This window comes from Saccopteryx leptura, chromosome 6, assembly GCF_036850995.1.
Source record: "Saccopteryx leptura isolate mSacLep1 chromosome 6, mSacLep1_pri_phased_curated, whole genome shotgun sequence".
NCBI classification, from domain to species: domain Eukaryota; kingdom Metazoa; phylum Chordata; class Mammalia; order Chiroptera; family Emballonuridae; genus Saccopteryx; species Saccopteryx leptura.
The window spans coordinates 82,346,848-82,360,412 of NC_089508.1; the positions used below are offsets into that span (position 1 = coordinate 82,346,848).

The 13,565-nt window shown below is 50.1% G+C and overlaps 1 protein-coding gene across 3 annotated transcripts in view; it reads left to right on the plus strand.

The window, feature by feature from the left end:
* RASGRP1 (RAS guanyl releasing protein 1) overlaps positions 1–13,565 on the plus strand; it is a 93,278-nt gene that overhangs the window by 39,374 nt on the left and 40,339 nt on the right. For all 3 annotated transcript variants that reach the window (XR_010746141.1, XM_066341872.1, XM_066341873.1), the window contains exon 3: positions 13,073–13,178. Coding sequence is in view for 2 of the 3 variants with exons in the window: in XM_066341872.1 (XP_066197969.1) it covers positions 13,073–13,178 (106 nt within the window). In the remaining variant the exon portion in view is untranslated. The remainder of the gene's footprint in view (positions 1–13,072; positions 13,179–13,565) is intronic.

The window sequence follows — 13,565 nt, forward strand, 5'->3', positions numbered from 1 at the left end:
TAAGTGTACAAGTATTTTGTAAATCAAAGTGTTATGCAAATGTAAGTCCGGGTTGCTGAGTGGCATTTCCAGGGCTTGTGTGGGGGTTGCTGGCCTGTCCTCAGCATCCCCTTCCATCCTGCTCAGAGCAGGCTCCCAGGAGCTGACCAAGGTGATGCTGATCAGTCAAACAGGACACAATAAATAGGAAAACTCTTGGAAACAAACTGTTAGGTCTCACAGCAAGTCAGAATACAGTATTAGCTTCTTTAAGCATCGCCCCTGACCTGTACAGTCCTGAAAATGTCCATTTTTCAGTTGATAGGTTTTGGAAGATCTCATCAAAACCAAAAGCCTAGGGAAGGTTTTTTTGAACGTTAAGCTTTTCTCACTTTAGAGCACTTTGTTCTATTGCACCATGACCTTAAAATTTAGGATTCCTGAAGGCGTCCGGGAATCTTTGATTGCCATTGTGTGCCAAGGGGCTGCGCTGTCTGTATCTGTAAATGGAGTTCAATGCCAGCAACATTAACACAGATTGAAAGGGCAGTCTAAATCTCAGTCCCTGCTTTGTCCTTACACCTTCTTGACTCTTCTTCTTTTTTTTTTTTTTTTTTTTTTATTGTATTTTTCTGAAGCTGGAAACCGGGAGAGACAGACAGACTCCCGCATGCGCCCAACCGGGATCCACCCGGCACGCCCACCAGGGGCGATGCTCTGCCCACCAGGAGGCGATGCTCTGCCCCTCCAGGGCATCGCTCTGCCGCGACCAGAGGCACTCTAGTGCCTGGGGCAGAGGCCAAGGAGCCATCCCCAGCGCCTGGGCCATCTTTGCTCCAATGGAGCCTTGGCTGCGGGAGGGGAAGAGAGAGACAGAGAGGAAGGACCGGGGTGGGGGGGTGGAGAAGCAAATGGGCACTTCTCCTATGTGCCCTGGACGGGAATCGAACCTGGGTCCCCCGCACGCCAGGCCGACGCTCTACCGCTGAGCCAACCAGCCAGGGCCTTGACTCTTCTTTTAATTCTTTCTTCTTCAAAACTGTGTTGATTTCTTTCTTGCCCAGCAACTCCCTGTATCCCCTCACCTCTCTGGATCCTGGGAATACAAATCCTTAGCTGTTTCTTTCTTCCAAAGACATTTAACTCTTTCCTCGTAGTGAGTGTGCAGTGACTGTTGTGTACTTATCGATGGTGGCTAGTCAATGTCTGTTCTTCTATACCATGATTTGAGTGAAGGAAATGGCCCAAGTGTAACATGTACAGCAGGGAATTAGAGATTGCAGGGAGCCAATAGAAAATAGACACAGCCTTTTCCTCATCCTTGGAGGATCTCTATTTACAAAGCAGTGTAACTCCTGTAAAATGCCTGACCAGGCGGTGGCTCAGTGGATAGAGCGTCAGACTGGGACTCAGAGGACCCAGGTTCAAAAGCACGAGGTTGCCGGCTTGAGTGAGGGGTTGCTGGCTTGAGCATGGGATCATAGACATGACCCCATGGTTGCTGGCTTGAGCCCAAAAGTTGCTGGCTTGAAGCCCAAGGTTGCTGGCTTAAACCCAAGGTCACTGGCTTGAGCAAGGGGTCACTCACTCTGCTGTAGCCCTTCGGTCAAGGCACATGTGAGAAACCAATCAGTGAACAACTAAGGAGATACAATGAAGAACTAATGCTTCTCATCTCTCTTTTTTCCTGTCTATCTGTCCCTATCTGTCCCTCTTTCTGTCTTTCTGTCTCTGTCACAAAAATAAAAAATAAACATAAAAACTAAAAGGCAATGTAGGACTATCATAGACTTAAAGCTCTAGAACTGGAATATGTAATGGCAAGGTAACCAGGACAATAATTTGCAGCCCACCACTTCCTAGCTGTGGGACCACTGATGAGTTACTTTACCTCTCTGAAGTCTGTTTCTTCAGATGGAAACAGAAAGCTCTACCAGGCAGAGCTGTGCTAAAAATGAGAATGTCTGTAACGTTGCCTTGCCTGTGTCTGGCCCACGGGATGCTCAGTACAGGGTGGTGGTTATTGTTGGCCCCAGAAACCTTCAGATGCTGAAGCAAAGAGTGTGCCTTTCCCCTTATGACTCTCAGCACGAGCAGCAGTGGGATGCGGTGGAAAGGGCCGGGCTTCAGTCAGAAGACCAGAACTCAAGTCCCAGCACTCACCAGATGTGTGACTTAGGCAGGTCACATCACCTCACTCCCCATTTCCTCACTTATAAAATAGTAATACCCACCCCGCAGAGTTGTCATGAGGCTCAAGTGAGCTAACCTGCAAGGAGAAGGGTAGTCAGCAAGGGAGCGCTAATAAATGTGTGTTATCAGTGCTTTAAGAACAAGGGAGGATTTCATGTGCCTACGTGACAACTGTCAGGCAGCCTAGATATTTGGGACCCACAAGTCAACCAGAAATCACAGTGGTTTAGATTCAGTTCAAGACCTTGTTCTCCTTGAAAGATATAAAAGCGCTTTCTTATCTTGATTGATCTCCTGTCTGCTGCTGGGGGTGGGGGTGAGAGGGCAGGATCTGGTCAAGCTCTCATTCTGCTGAGAGCACACTGAGGTTCCGACCTGGCCAGTCTGCCCCAGGGCTGCGCCGTCTGTGTTCAGGTCTCAGGTCTGCTACTTAATAGCTACACTCGAGAGTTAACTTACCCTTTTTTTGCTTCAATTTCTTCATCATAAGATGACAGTCAGACCACCCACCTCAGAGTTAACACAAGCAAAAGCTGTCTGGAGTCCAGCAAGCGCTCCAGGTACGTTAACAACAAGAGAGGAACAGAGAGAGACAGGGAAGGAGGGAAGATCAGGCTGACCTTTGAATATAATCCATTTCTTCAGTCAGATGCTACATTTCCTCCAACAGTACCTGCTATTTCTCCTGTCTCCTGCCTCGCCCAGCTGGTATCAATGTTGTGAGTCTCAGTGTCGCATTTGGGCTTTTTCTGTAAGAAGGTGACACTGCACCAATTCATGAGTTGGAGTGTTTTCAAACATTTGACTCTTGACTCCTGTGTAGGGGGCAGTTTCTTTGGATAGTAAGAGATTCCTCACCTACCCATGTAATTCTCTTTGTCACAGTCGTTCCCTGGGTCTTCCTGCTGATTTCTCTCTGGCGCCTCCGTGAGCCCTAAGCAGTCCTTCCGTCTTTGAGGTCTGAGGAGGTGCACTTAACACCCAGGATTGGAAGGAAGTTTGGGCGGCCCCTAACTAACTCTGCCATGGGGCAGGACCTCGCTTGAGGGGAAGCCAAGTCCGATGGCATTGGCACAGGCAGTTTGACAGCCCACGGTGGACAGCCACTCTGTGAGTTGTGGTTATAGTCAGTGTTTCAGGACACATCGTGGTCCCAGCTGGAATAGCTGGAGACCAGCAGGAGCAAAGAGGAGAGCAAACTAGTGTCCCAAACCCAGCAAGAGAGAAAAGGATAGTTCACTGTTGCACTGTGTCATCATTTATGAAGCATTTTATATATTTAATCAAACATGATCTAATCCTAACTGCAATAAAAGGAAGGGAAAGGAGACTTTCAGAATAACTTCTGACCACAAAGGCCTTTGCTCAGTTACTTTGGCTATGCTTGGTGACGGGCTGATGTTTTTGGTGCAGGACTGTGCCCTGCAGAAACTTGTAAGACACAGACCGTTTTTTTTTTGTTGTTGTTTTTTGTTTGTTTTTTTTCTGAAGCTGGAAACGGGGAGAGACAGTCAGACAGACTCCCGCATGCGCCCGACCGGGATCCATCTGGCACACCCACCAGGGGACGATGCTCTGCCCATCTGGGGCATCGCTTTGTTGTGACCAGAGCCACTCTAGCGCCTGGGCCGGAGGCCAAGGAGCCATCCCCAGCGCCTGGGCCATCTTTGCTCCAATGGAGCCTCGGCTGCGGGAGGGGAAGAGAGAGACAGATAGGAAGGAGAGGGGGAGGGGTGGAGAAGCAGATGGGCGCCTCTCCTGTGTGCCCTGGCTGGGAATCGAACCCGGGACTTCTGCACGCCAGGCCGATGCTCTACCACTGAGCCAACCGGCCAGGGCCACAGACCGTTTTTATGGTGAAAGCCCACTGTGTGGTGAGGCTGTACTCGGTGTATTGCTATTTCATGTCAATATACACCACTGCTTCAGTCCTGTTCTGCGTGGAATGAAGTTATCTAGGCACATAGGTCTGTCAGGATGAAGTTAAGAACAACTTTCTGAAGGAGGCTAAGTTTGAGGCTAACCAGTCTCAGCGAGGCCTTGGGTTATTTCACTGGGTGAGTCTTTGGGAAGTTCCCTGAGGTGCTTCTGCCGGTTTAGCTTGTCAACAAGTACGTACACAGGGCCCCGAATAGAGCAGACAAGAATGAAGCGATCGGAATGTGCTCCGGTGAGCAGGAAAGAGCGCCGCCCCAGATTCTTTTCCCTGTTTGTTTGCATTTTTTTTTTTCTTCACGGGTCCACTGCCCCTTTACCAGCCCCTCTCCCAACCACCTGTTAGCAGCTGTGTCCTCTGGGCCCTGCTGCCCTGGTTGCCCCGCCAGGCATATTCCTGTGGTGCTGTGGCAGGGCCACGTAGGCTGTATCACCCAAGAATCCAGTCCCAGCATAACTACATCCCAGGCAGAGAAGGTGATTGTCCCCAGGGAGTCTGTGGGCCCCAGAGAAGCAGCCACCCCAGAGGTTCAACAGGTGCTATCTTCAAATCGTGGCTCTGAGAGTCTGAGGTCACAGCATGGTCCCAGAGTTAGATTGCTGAGTCTGCCCGGGACCTGTCTGTCCTCCTGCCTCCTCTTGTCCATCAGTGCCAGCAGCCCAAAAACCATATCCAGTTTGCAGAACTAAAGAGGACAGCGGCCCCCGCGACTCTGCAGACTCTTGATTCTTCCGACGTGACAGGTCTGGTTGAGGTGGCAGGCCCCATGGAAGGCCGGCCAGCTTGCTCGGCAGAGGCAAAACAGCTAAAAGCTCTTTTTCACTTTAGGCAATTCGTGCGCTTGGTTAGACATTTATAGATTGCAGTCACTCATCCAAAAAATCTAGGTCAACTTTTACACAGAGCCTCACGCTTCTGAAGAAACACCATGCCTGGGAGGACGGTTCCTGTTGCCATCTGGTGAGGCCGAGAGAGTGGATGTCTGCTGGGGGGGCACCACAGCGGCTTGCGAGTTCTCGGGGGGCTTGGTGTTTTCACCCACACGACCCCTGGCTCACAGGCTGTCTGGTTTCAAGTTGTCCCAGCTAAATGGTGCCAGTAATAGCTGCCTTGTGTTGATGTCATGAAAAGGGGTGGCTTTAAGGGTTTGGATCTCCAGAGAGATTTTTAGAGGATATATCCTATATCTGCAGTGAAAAGGGTAAAGAGGTTGGTCTGTGTGGGTGTAGGGCTTCTTCACTCACCAGCCCTGAGACCATGGCTAAGGCACAGGACCTCAGTTTCCTCATCGTTAAAACGGAGCCCACAGTCCCTGCTGCCATCCAGAGGTGTGCAACTCATGTTCCACACAGGTGATTCTGTTTGTTGAACTTCAGTGCTACAAATACATGATAGATTGCTATCCGTGTTCTCATCTTGGGAGAAGAGGGCTTCTCCAGGGCTAGCTGGCTTCAGGGACAGTCCGTGTGCAGATGCACATTTTGTGTGCGTGTCTGTACATGCATGTGTGAATCTAGATTCTAGACGCTGAGCTACTGAAACGCCTGCCCCTCCTCCCCCGCCCCACTCTTCGGACCCAGCTGTCGGTGACTCAGAATCACCAGGACAAAGGGAGGAGGCACCGGTTCTTTTCCTTCACCAAGTGTCTCCCCAGTTGGCCTCTGGGACAGGAGTCGAGGGAGGCCTGGTTAGACAATGCCCCGGGATGCAGGGGTTGCTTAGGCAGGTTCTCTCTTCTCTGAGTCCGTGGCCTTGGTCATCACCGCCCCCCCAGCCACACACACACACCCCAGGGTTCAGTTGGAAGCAGAGAAAAGAGGTAAACCTGACTAGCCCCTCTCCACTTTTTAAAGACTCTGCTCAAAGGCCTGTTGAAGAAGTTTGAAGTTGCAGGTCATGGTTAAATTGAGGCTTGTGTGTTGTCCACGTCATGGTGTCCCCATGAGGTGGACAATATACAAGTAAATTGCAAATAAATAATTAAAAGCTAATTATACCCAATACGCTCAGAGCTCCTGGACACTGTACTGATGAATAGAAAAAGTTCTCGCTAGACATGCATGTCCTCACTCCCATGGCAGACCACACGCCGTCAGCCTGGGTGTGACAGACCAGGTTATCCCAGGGAGAACAAGAGCAAGGCTGGATTTATGTGGAACTGGGAGCTTCCCTTCTCCCAAATCTCGTTTACATTAGAATATTTGTCCTTGGGTTAGAGCACTCAGGGCTCCATGAAATCGCTGTTGTGATGCAGATATTCTGAAAGGTGCACCCTCCCCCGCCCGCTCTCCTGCCCTCCAAGTCTTCTCTCCACCAGAGGACTTGTGGATTCGAATGAAGTCTTCAGTCACCAGGCAAGACCCAGAGGCCACGCGGTTAGGAGTGAGGTGAAGAGGACAGTGGGTTCAGGGGCATCTACAGCAAGGACACCGGGCAGGAAGGAGCACACAGGAAGCTGCGCGAGCACCAGGGCCCCCTGCCGAGAGCCGCAGCCTTGCATCTGGGGGGGGGGGGGGCTGGCTGCAGGCATGTCTCCCCAGCTCCATGGTCCGGTGACTTCACGTGGGTGGCTTGGAATTGGACGTGGTGGGAGTACTGATGCCACAGAAATCTGTGAACACTCCAGTCAGGGCCCCCTCCACCCCACCCCCTGAGAGAGCTGCTCTTGACACTCTGACCGGCACACCACCGGCAGGACCAGAACCAGTCTGGTTCTCACACTTGCCCTGTGAAGTGAGACTCCCTCCTTAGCAAGACAGTTGCTTTTTCCTGATTGTTCCCTTCCCCTGTCTTGAGGGGTGGGGACAAAACCAAGATCCGGAGGGTCTCCAACTCATGCCCTAAGCGCTCGGGTAGTGCGAGCTGGGAGAGTTCTGAGCACATGTCTCCACGTTCTTTCTTCACAGGCACTTCCCGCCTTGTTTGTAACTGTCAGCGCTGAAAACAGACGACAAACTCGTGACCTTATTTCAGCTTGCCAATTTTTGTGCGCTCTCTAAACAGGATTTAATGAATGTTAGAGTCTTGCTGTCAAGTAGGTTTTGTTTCTTTGGTACATTTATTACATTGCTGTGCATTGAGGGTTCTGTGTCTGTCTGTCTGTCTGTCTGTCAGGTTCTTCCTGGAGCCAGTCTCTTCTCACTTGTAGAGATATTGACCTCCGCTGGTGGCTTCAGCCCTGCCCGAGGCTGTAGATCCAACTGCCCATGTGGGTTTCTCATGCTAGCTTTCCTAGGACCGTTTTCTGGTCCCCGGTTTTGATACGCTTGTTATTTTGTGTTTTGGCCCCTATGCTGACCTCCTGCCTACCCTCAGTATACCAATCTGACACTCTGCCTTTGGTACACTCAAGATCCTATCACACATCAAGAGATTTCCATGGAAACCTCAACAAAGAAGAAGAAAAGACTCTGTTCTAGAGCTCCTCAGGGTGGGCCATGCCTCGTGTCCATTTTGTGGCAAGCCGTGTCCACCAGTCCCCGAACAAGCCTCCCCTGTCAGAGAGCGGCCCCGCCTCTGGCAGCACCACGCGGGGCCTGGCCTGCAGCCCTCTGCACATTCACTGCCACAGGATGCTAATCGCAGGTGGAAGTTCATCGCTCTCTGAGGCCGACAGCTTATTTCAGACTAAACCACAGACAGGGGAAAAAACAGGGTGCAGGCTGATGTAGAGGAAGAGGGCTGAACCATCAGGTTTCTCGAATCTTGAAGTTCTGGGTCACCTCACCACGGTATCAAGAAACGCTTCTGACTACCACACTGGATAGGAACGCCCCTCCTCTGAACTTGACCACTGTTTAGCGTGGCCTCCATGGCTTCGCTCTTCACAGTTACGGTGGTATCTGGTGTCTTGAGTGTACATCTTATTCCCCAGCTAGACTGTGAGCTCCTTCGTGACAAGTTCGGGGACCTAGAGACAGCACCTTGCACAGAGTAGATGGTTAATATTGGTTAATTGTGTCCAAAACTGTTTTTAATTGTAGAATGGAAAGTTGCTCTACAGAATAGTTAGGGAGCTATATCCTCTCATCGGAAGGATACAAGTAGAGGCAAATAACGCCTCAAATGGAATGTCGAAGTAAAAGATGTCTAACATCTTTCCCACCCCAAGATTCCGTGATTCCATGAAGTGTAGCTGTTGCCGCCACTGAGTCTAATCATGGAAGATGGGTTGTTGGTTTATAGACAGAAGATGCTAGAAGCCACGGGACTCTCCTGTTTGCTCTGTGGAGCAAATGGCCCACAGGTTGGGTGGGCCTTTAAGTAGTATAGTTTGCTAGCAGCACATGAGTCTTCAAGTCAAGTGATGGAGGATACGAGAGTGAGATTTTGTACCCACTGAGGTTTCAGCCTTTTAAGGAAGTCTTCCCTGAAGTATAAGGAGAAGCAGACGGTAATGAGAAAATCTGCACATTTTACTTATTAGAATTTTTAGTATGACACCCTGCATTTTTAAAAAGCTTCAAGATGCAAACAAAATAAAATAATTCATTTAAATATTTCAATCAGCTTACAGCAATTACATCAAAATATCAAAATAAAACCTAGCAGCCTGGAAGGTAGATGCCCTTTGACTTTTGAAAGGGGGCTCTTCCTCCCACAAAGGAAGAAGCACTTGCTCTGTGAGATGAGGTCCGGAAGGGAATGCATCCTGGATGAGGCCGTGTCGGCTTGAGGGTCCGGTCAGGGAGAGGTGGTGGTGGGAAGGAGGGCAAGTGAATGTGCCGAGACATTCTCCTGGGAAGGGAGGTCCAGCACAGGTGCAGAGGTGCTTCTCTGTCACCCCGTCTCTCGTCCTTTGCTGAGTGACCCTCCTGGCCTGGCTGACTGCCAGCCCACACCGCACAGAGAGCAGGTGAGGATTAACAAGCCACATTGAGGGGCATCACGGAACTCTATGAAAGAGGGGTGCAAGGTAAAATGGAGTGTGAATATGGTTGTGAATCTTAGACACAGCACCCTTCTTACCTTAAAGATAACTTTAATGATCAGTATCAATTAACCAAGGCTCACAAGAAAGTTTGAGAAATCACTAGCGCTCCAATGTGCTTTGGTTCCAATCCAATATCCAGCGGCATCTCTCAGATTTATAGCCCTAAGGACTGGAAGAGATGTTGTAGCTCATCCACTTTGGCCTCCCATTTGACACTTGAATGCCGTGTCCTGAGAAATAGCGGCTGCATGATGCTGAGACTGGGGTAGAGGGCCTTGGGGCTCGGCAGACCTGGAGCCGGATCCCAGCTGCACCCACTGTCTCTGACCTAGAACAGGGAACCGGCCTCGCCATGTTTTCACTTCCTCAGCTGCCAGTCGTGGACAAGACCGACATTGCAGAGTTGTTGTGAGAATTATAAATGGCATTAGAAGATGCTAGCCAGACACCAAGAAGAGTTGAGTCACAAGTCTTAGATTCTGTCCCTACTGGAAAAGCCTGCAACTGTGTCCGTAGCTCCTTTGAACACTCTAATGCAGGCCCTACAAATACATTTCAGTTTCTCCTGCTTTTTACCATGGCATATGGGAACAGGAACAGCACTACCTCTGAGGGAAGCTGCATTATAAAAACTATCTTGTGAGATGCTGAATTGAAAAGTTACCTTCCTGTAATTATAGTAGTCTTGATTGCATAAATAGAGGTGTAGAGAGGAATAATGGTATAAAATACGAAATAAGGTGGGAAATATCGAAGAGGGCCAGAACACGTGGAGCTCCACTGGTCATCATAAGGAGTTCGAGTTTTATTACCAGTATAATGGAATTCATGAAAGTAGGTAAGCACGTGACCTGACTTACGGGTTCAGGAGCTCACTCCTGACTTCTGTGTGGAGAATGGATGGCAGGTGGACAGGAGTAGAAGCAGGAAGGTCGTTTAGGTATTGCACTGTGATCATAGCTACAACTAATGTGATAGCAAGGAAAGAGAGAAACGGACAGGTCTGAGATGTATTTTGAAAGTAGAATTAAGATTTGCTGATAGGCTGGGTGTGAGGGAAAGTGAGCAATGAAGGAGGACTCCTGGGGTTTTGTTTGGGTAACGGAGAGGGTGGTGGGTGGTGCTGTTTGCTGAGATGAAAAAGAATGGGGGAGGAATGAATTGTGGGAGGGGGAGGTCAGGAGTTTTGTTTGGAAGAGTTAAATTTGAAACTAGACATCTGAGTGGTTTTGCCAAATACGTTGGACAGACTGATCTGGTTCTCAGGGCTGAAGGTGTATCAGTTGGGTGGTCATCAGCAGATAGATGGTGCTTTAGCCAAAGGACTAGATAGATGAGTTTACTTAAGAAAAAAGAAAGTAATTTTTTTTTTAATTTAAAACTTAAGAAGTTTTCTATTTTGAAATTTGTTAGAAAAAAAGAAGTGGGAGGAATAAGCCGCAGAGCACAGTGACATTTAAAAGCTCAGCAGAGGAACAAGAGACAGCAGAAGAGGCTCAGGAGGGGCTGAGAAAGCGTGATGCTGGGGAAGCCAAGAGAAGCGAGCGTTCCAGCAAAGGGAGCCGTGGCGGCGCCGGGCGGGCTGACTGCAGCTTGAGTCATCAAGTGAGATGAGGACAGAGGCGCAGACTGTTGGACTTGGCAGTGTGGGTCTGGTGGGTGACCTTGAAGATACAGTATGTCGCGGGGTGGGGGAGTTAGACGTCCAAGCGAAGGGGTCGGGAAGGAATGGGGCTGGAGAACTTGAGAATGAGGTTTTGCTGAAAAGGAGAACAGAGAAGCGTAAAGGCAGCTGGAGAGGATGAGAACTTGAAGGTTTTGTTTCATTTTGTTGTAAGTAGGAGATTCTAATGCATATTTAAATGCTAGTGGAGGTAAAGTAGGAAGGAGGGAGGGAGAGATGAAAGGAGACAGAGGGAGAAGGAGGGAAGGGGAGAGAGGTTGAGAGAGAGGGAGAGAGGGAGAAGTTGGTAATGCAGGGAAGAAAGTGGACACAGACAGGATCAAAGTCCCGGAAGAGGAGGAGCCCAGAGCACAGTGGAAGCCTTGGCCTTCTGTGGAAACAGGAGGCAGGCAGTGACAGCATGGGGGGAAATTGGTGGACTTGGCAAAGGGAAGGGGAGTTACCTTGTCATTCCATTTTCTCAGTGAACTATGACTTTAGGTCATCTTTTGAAAATGAGCCAGGACTTCTGAATCCGGAGCCCAAGTGCACTATGTCCATTACTTACTATTTGGTACACTTGCAAAGAATGAAAATGACAACCCCTTGTGTATAATATATCTTAAAGAGCTATCAGTAAAGCAGTTCATGCTTGTTCTTTCATTCGATGCTTTACCCTGAATTATTCAAGTTCCCAGCAGGGAATAGAATCCACATAATTTGTTTAAATGAAGACACTTAAATGAAGGGACTATTTACAGAGGTGCGAGTAGACTTAAGAGATGCTGCACCTCGTGGCCCTGGCCGGTTGGCTCAGTGGTAGAGCGTCAGCCTGGCGTGCAGAATTCCCAGGTTTGATTCCCAGCCAGGGCACACAGGAGAGGCGCCCATCTGCTTCTCCACCCCTCCCCCTCTCCTTCCTGTCTCTCTCTTCCCCTCCAGCAGCGGAGGCTCCATTGGAGCAAAGATGGCCCGGGTGCTGGGGATGGCTCCTTGGCCTCTGCCCCAGGTGCTAGAATGGCTCTGGTCGCAACAGAGCGACGCCCCAGAGGAGAGCATGGCCCCCTGGTGGGCAGAGCGTCGCCCCCTGGTGGGCGTGCCGGGTGGATCCCGGTCCGGCACATGCGAGAGTCTGTCTGACTGTCTCTCCCTGTTTCCAGCTTCAGAAAAATACCAAAAAAAAAAAAAAAAAAAGAAAGAAAGAGAGATACTGCACCTCGACACTGTCAACAACCAGAAGTCCCTGCCACCCTTAGGGCCAGAGGGCCGAGGGAGGTTAGTGTTAGAAGCCAGGGAAAGCTGGAGTCACAAAGGAGGGGCCACCCAGTGTGACGGTCCACAGAACAGACCCGCAGCTCTATCAGGGAAGTGGTGCCAAGCAGAGAAGGAATGAGAAAGGCAGTCCTGACTCCTCTCTTCTCCGAGCATCACTCTCTGCTGCTTCCTGACAGCTGGAGGCCGCTGGAGGCCTGCGGGCACTGGTGATGCGATTCATGGGGAAGGACAGAGAATAGGTCTGGCGCGAGTGACCTGACCTGCACAGCCCCTAACACTTCATGCCATGACTGTTGAAAAGATTTGAAAATCCCTCTCAGGGCAATCTTTATACCCAGTGCCAGTGCATAGAATGCCTCCTATTATTTGGCGCCAGCTGGGATTTGGAAAACCTAGCTAACTGTGCTCTTGGATACAGATCATCATAGATACACCTGTAGCCTGCCCATAATCTCCCAGGGTAGTGTTTGCCCATAGTCCTCTCCATTTTCATCCAGAGGCATACTGCCCAGAATACTAAGAGAAGCTTATGTTTTCAGGGCCCCTCCAAGGCCATGGAAGAGCCCTAGAAATGTATTCAGATGGTCATATGTTTTTGCAAAAATCGCAAAAGTAAGGTATGTTAACTGTAATCTATTAAGACTAGAACTTTTTTCACTCTGACGCTAGAAAGGACGCCCCCTCCGCTATATGCTCTTTGGGCCCCATGATACCTGCTCTGCCTCTGCTGTCCACAGAGACACAGGTGCACTGCTGCACGTCTTACCCCTTTCCTGGGATGCTGCCACCTCCTGTGGGTGGTCAGTGGGCATCCAGATGGACATTTGGGGAAGGGGAGAGCACAGCAGGAGGGGAAGGAAAGCGAAGGAGGACGCACGGTGCTGGAGGCAGTGGAGGGAAAGCAGGGCCCGGAGGACCCGCCGTGGGCAGTCCCCATCCAGCGATGGCGCACGGTGCTGGAGGCAGTGGAGGGAAAGCAGGGCCCGGAGGACCCGCCGTGGGCAGTCCCCATCCAGCGACGGAGGGGGTCCGGCCCACCAGGGGACTGGTGTCTCTCGGGGAGCCTGCTCAGGTGCTGCTCTTTATGTTTCAGATGCAGATGGAAACCTGTGTCGAAGTAACCAGCTGTTGCAAGTCATGCTGACCATGCACCGAATTATCGTTTCCTCTTCCGAGCTACTCCGAAGAGTCATCGCCCTATATCCTTCCGCACAGACCGGCAGTCCCAGAATGGGAGCCTGTCTTGAAATTGAAGCATACTTTTATTTTGGAATAATTCTGAGTGGTAAAATGGGTTCATATGTTGTCATATGTCCTCTCATGGGTATGATGTGTGCGTGTGTACACACGTACGGACGTGTGTCTCTTCTGTCAGGTGGGCCAGTGTTACTGATGCTGATTGCTCTGGGAAGTAGTCAGAGATATCAACATGCAAACATTCTTCTCCATTATCTCTGGGTGGTAAAAATACTTTTTCCTGTAGATTCATCCCAATTCATATTCATCCTGAGCAAACTGACAAGAGTGCAAGCATGACCCCAATGATTTCGTGCCTTCTGGCTCTCCTGTCCAATTCCGGAACCTTC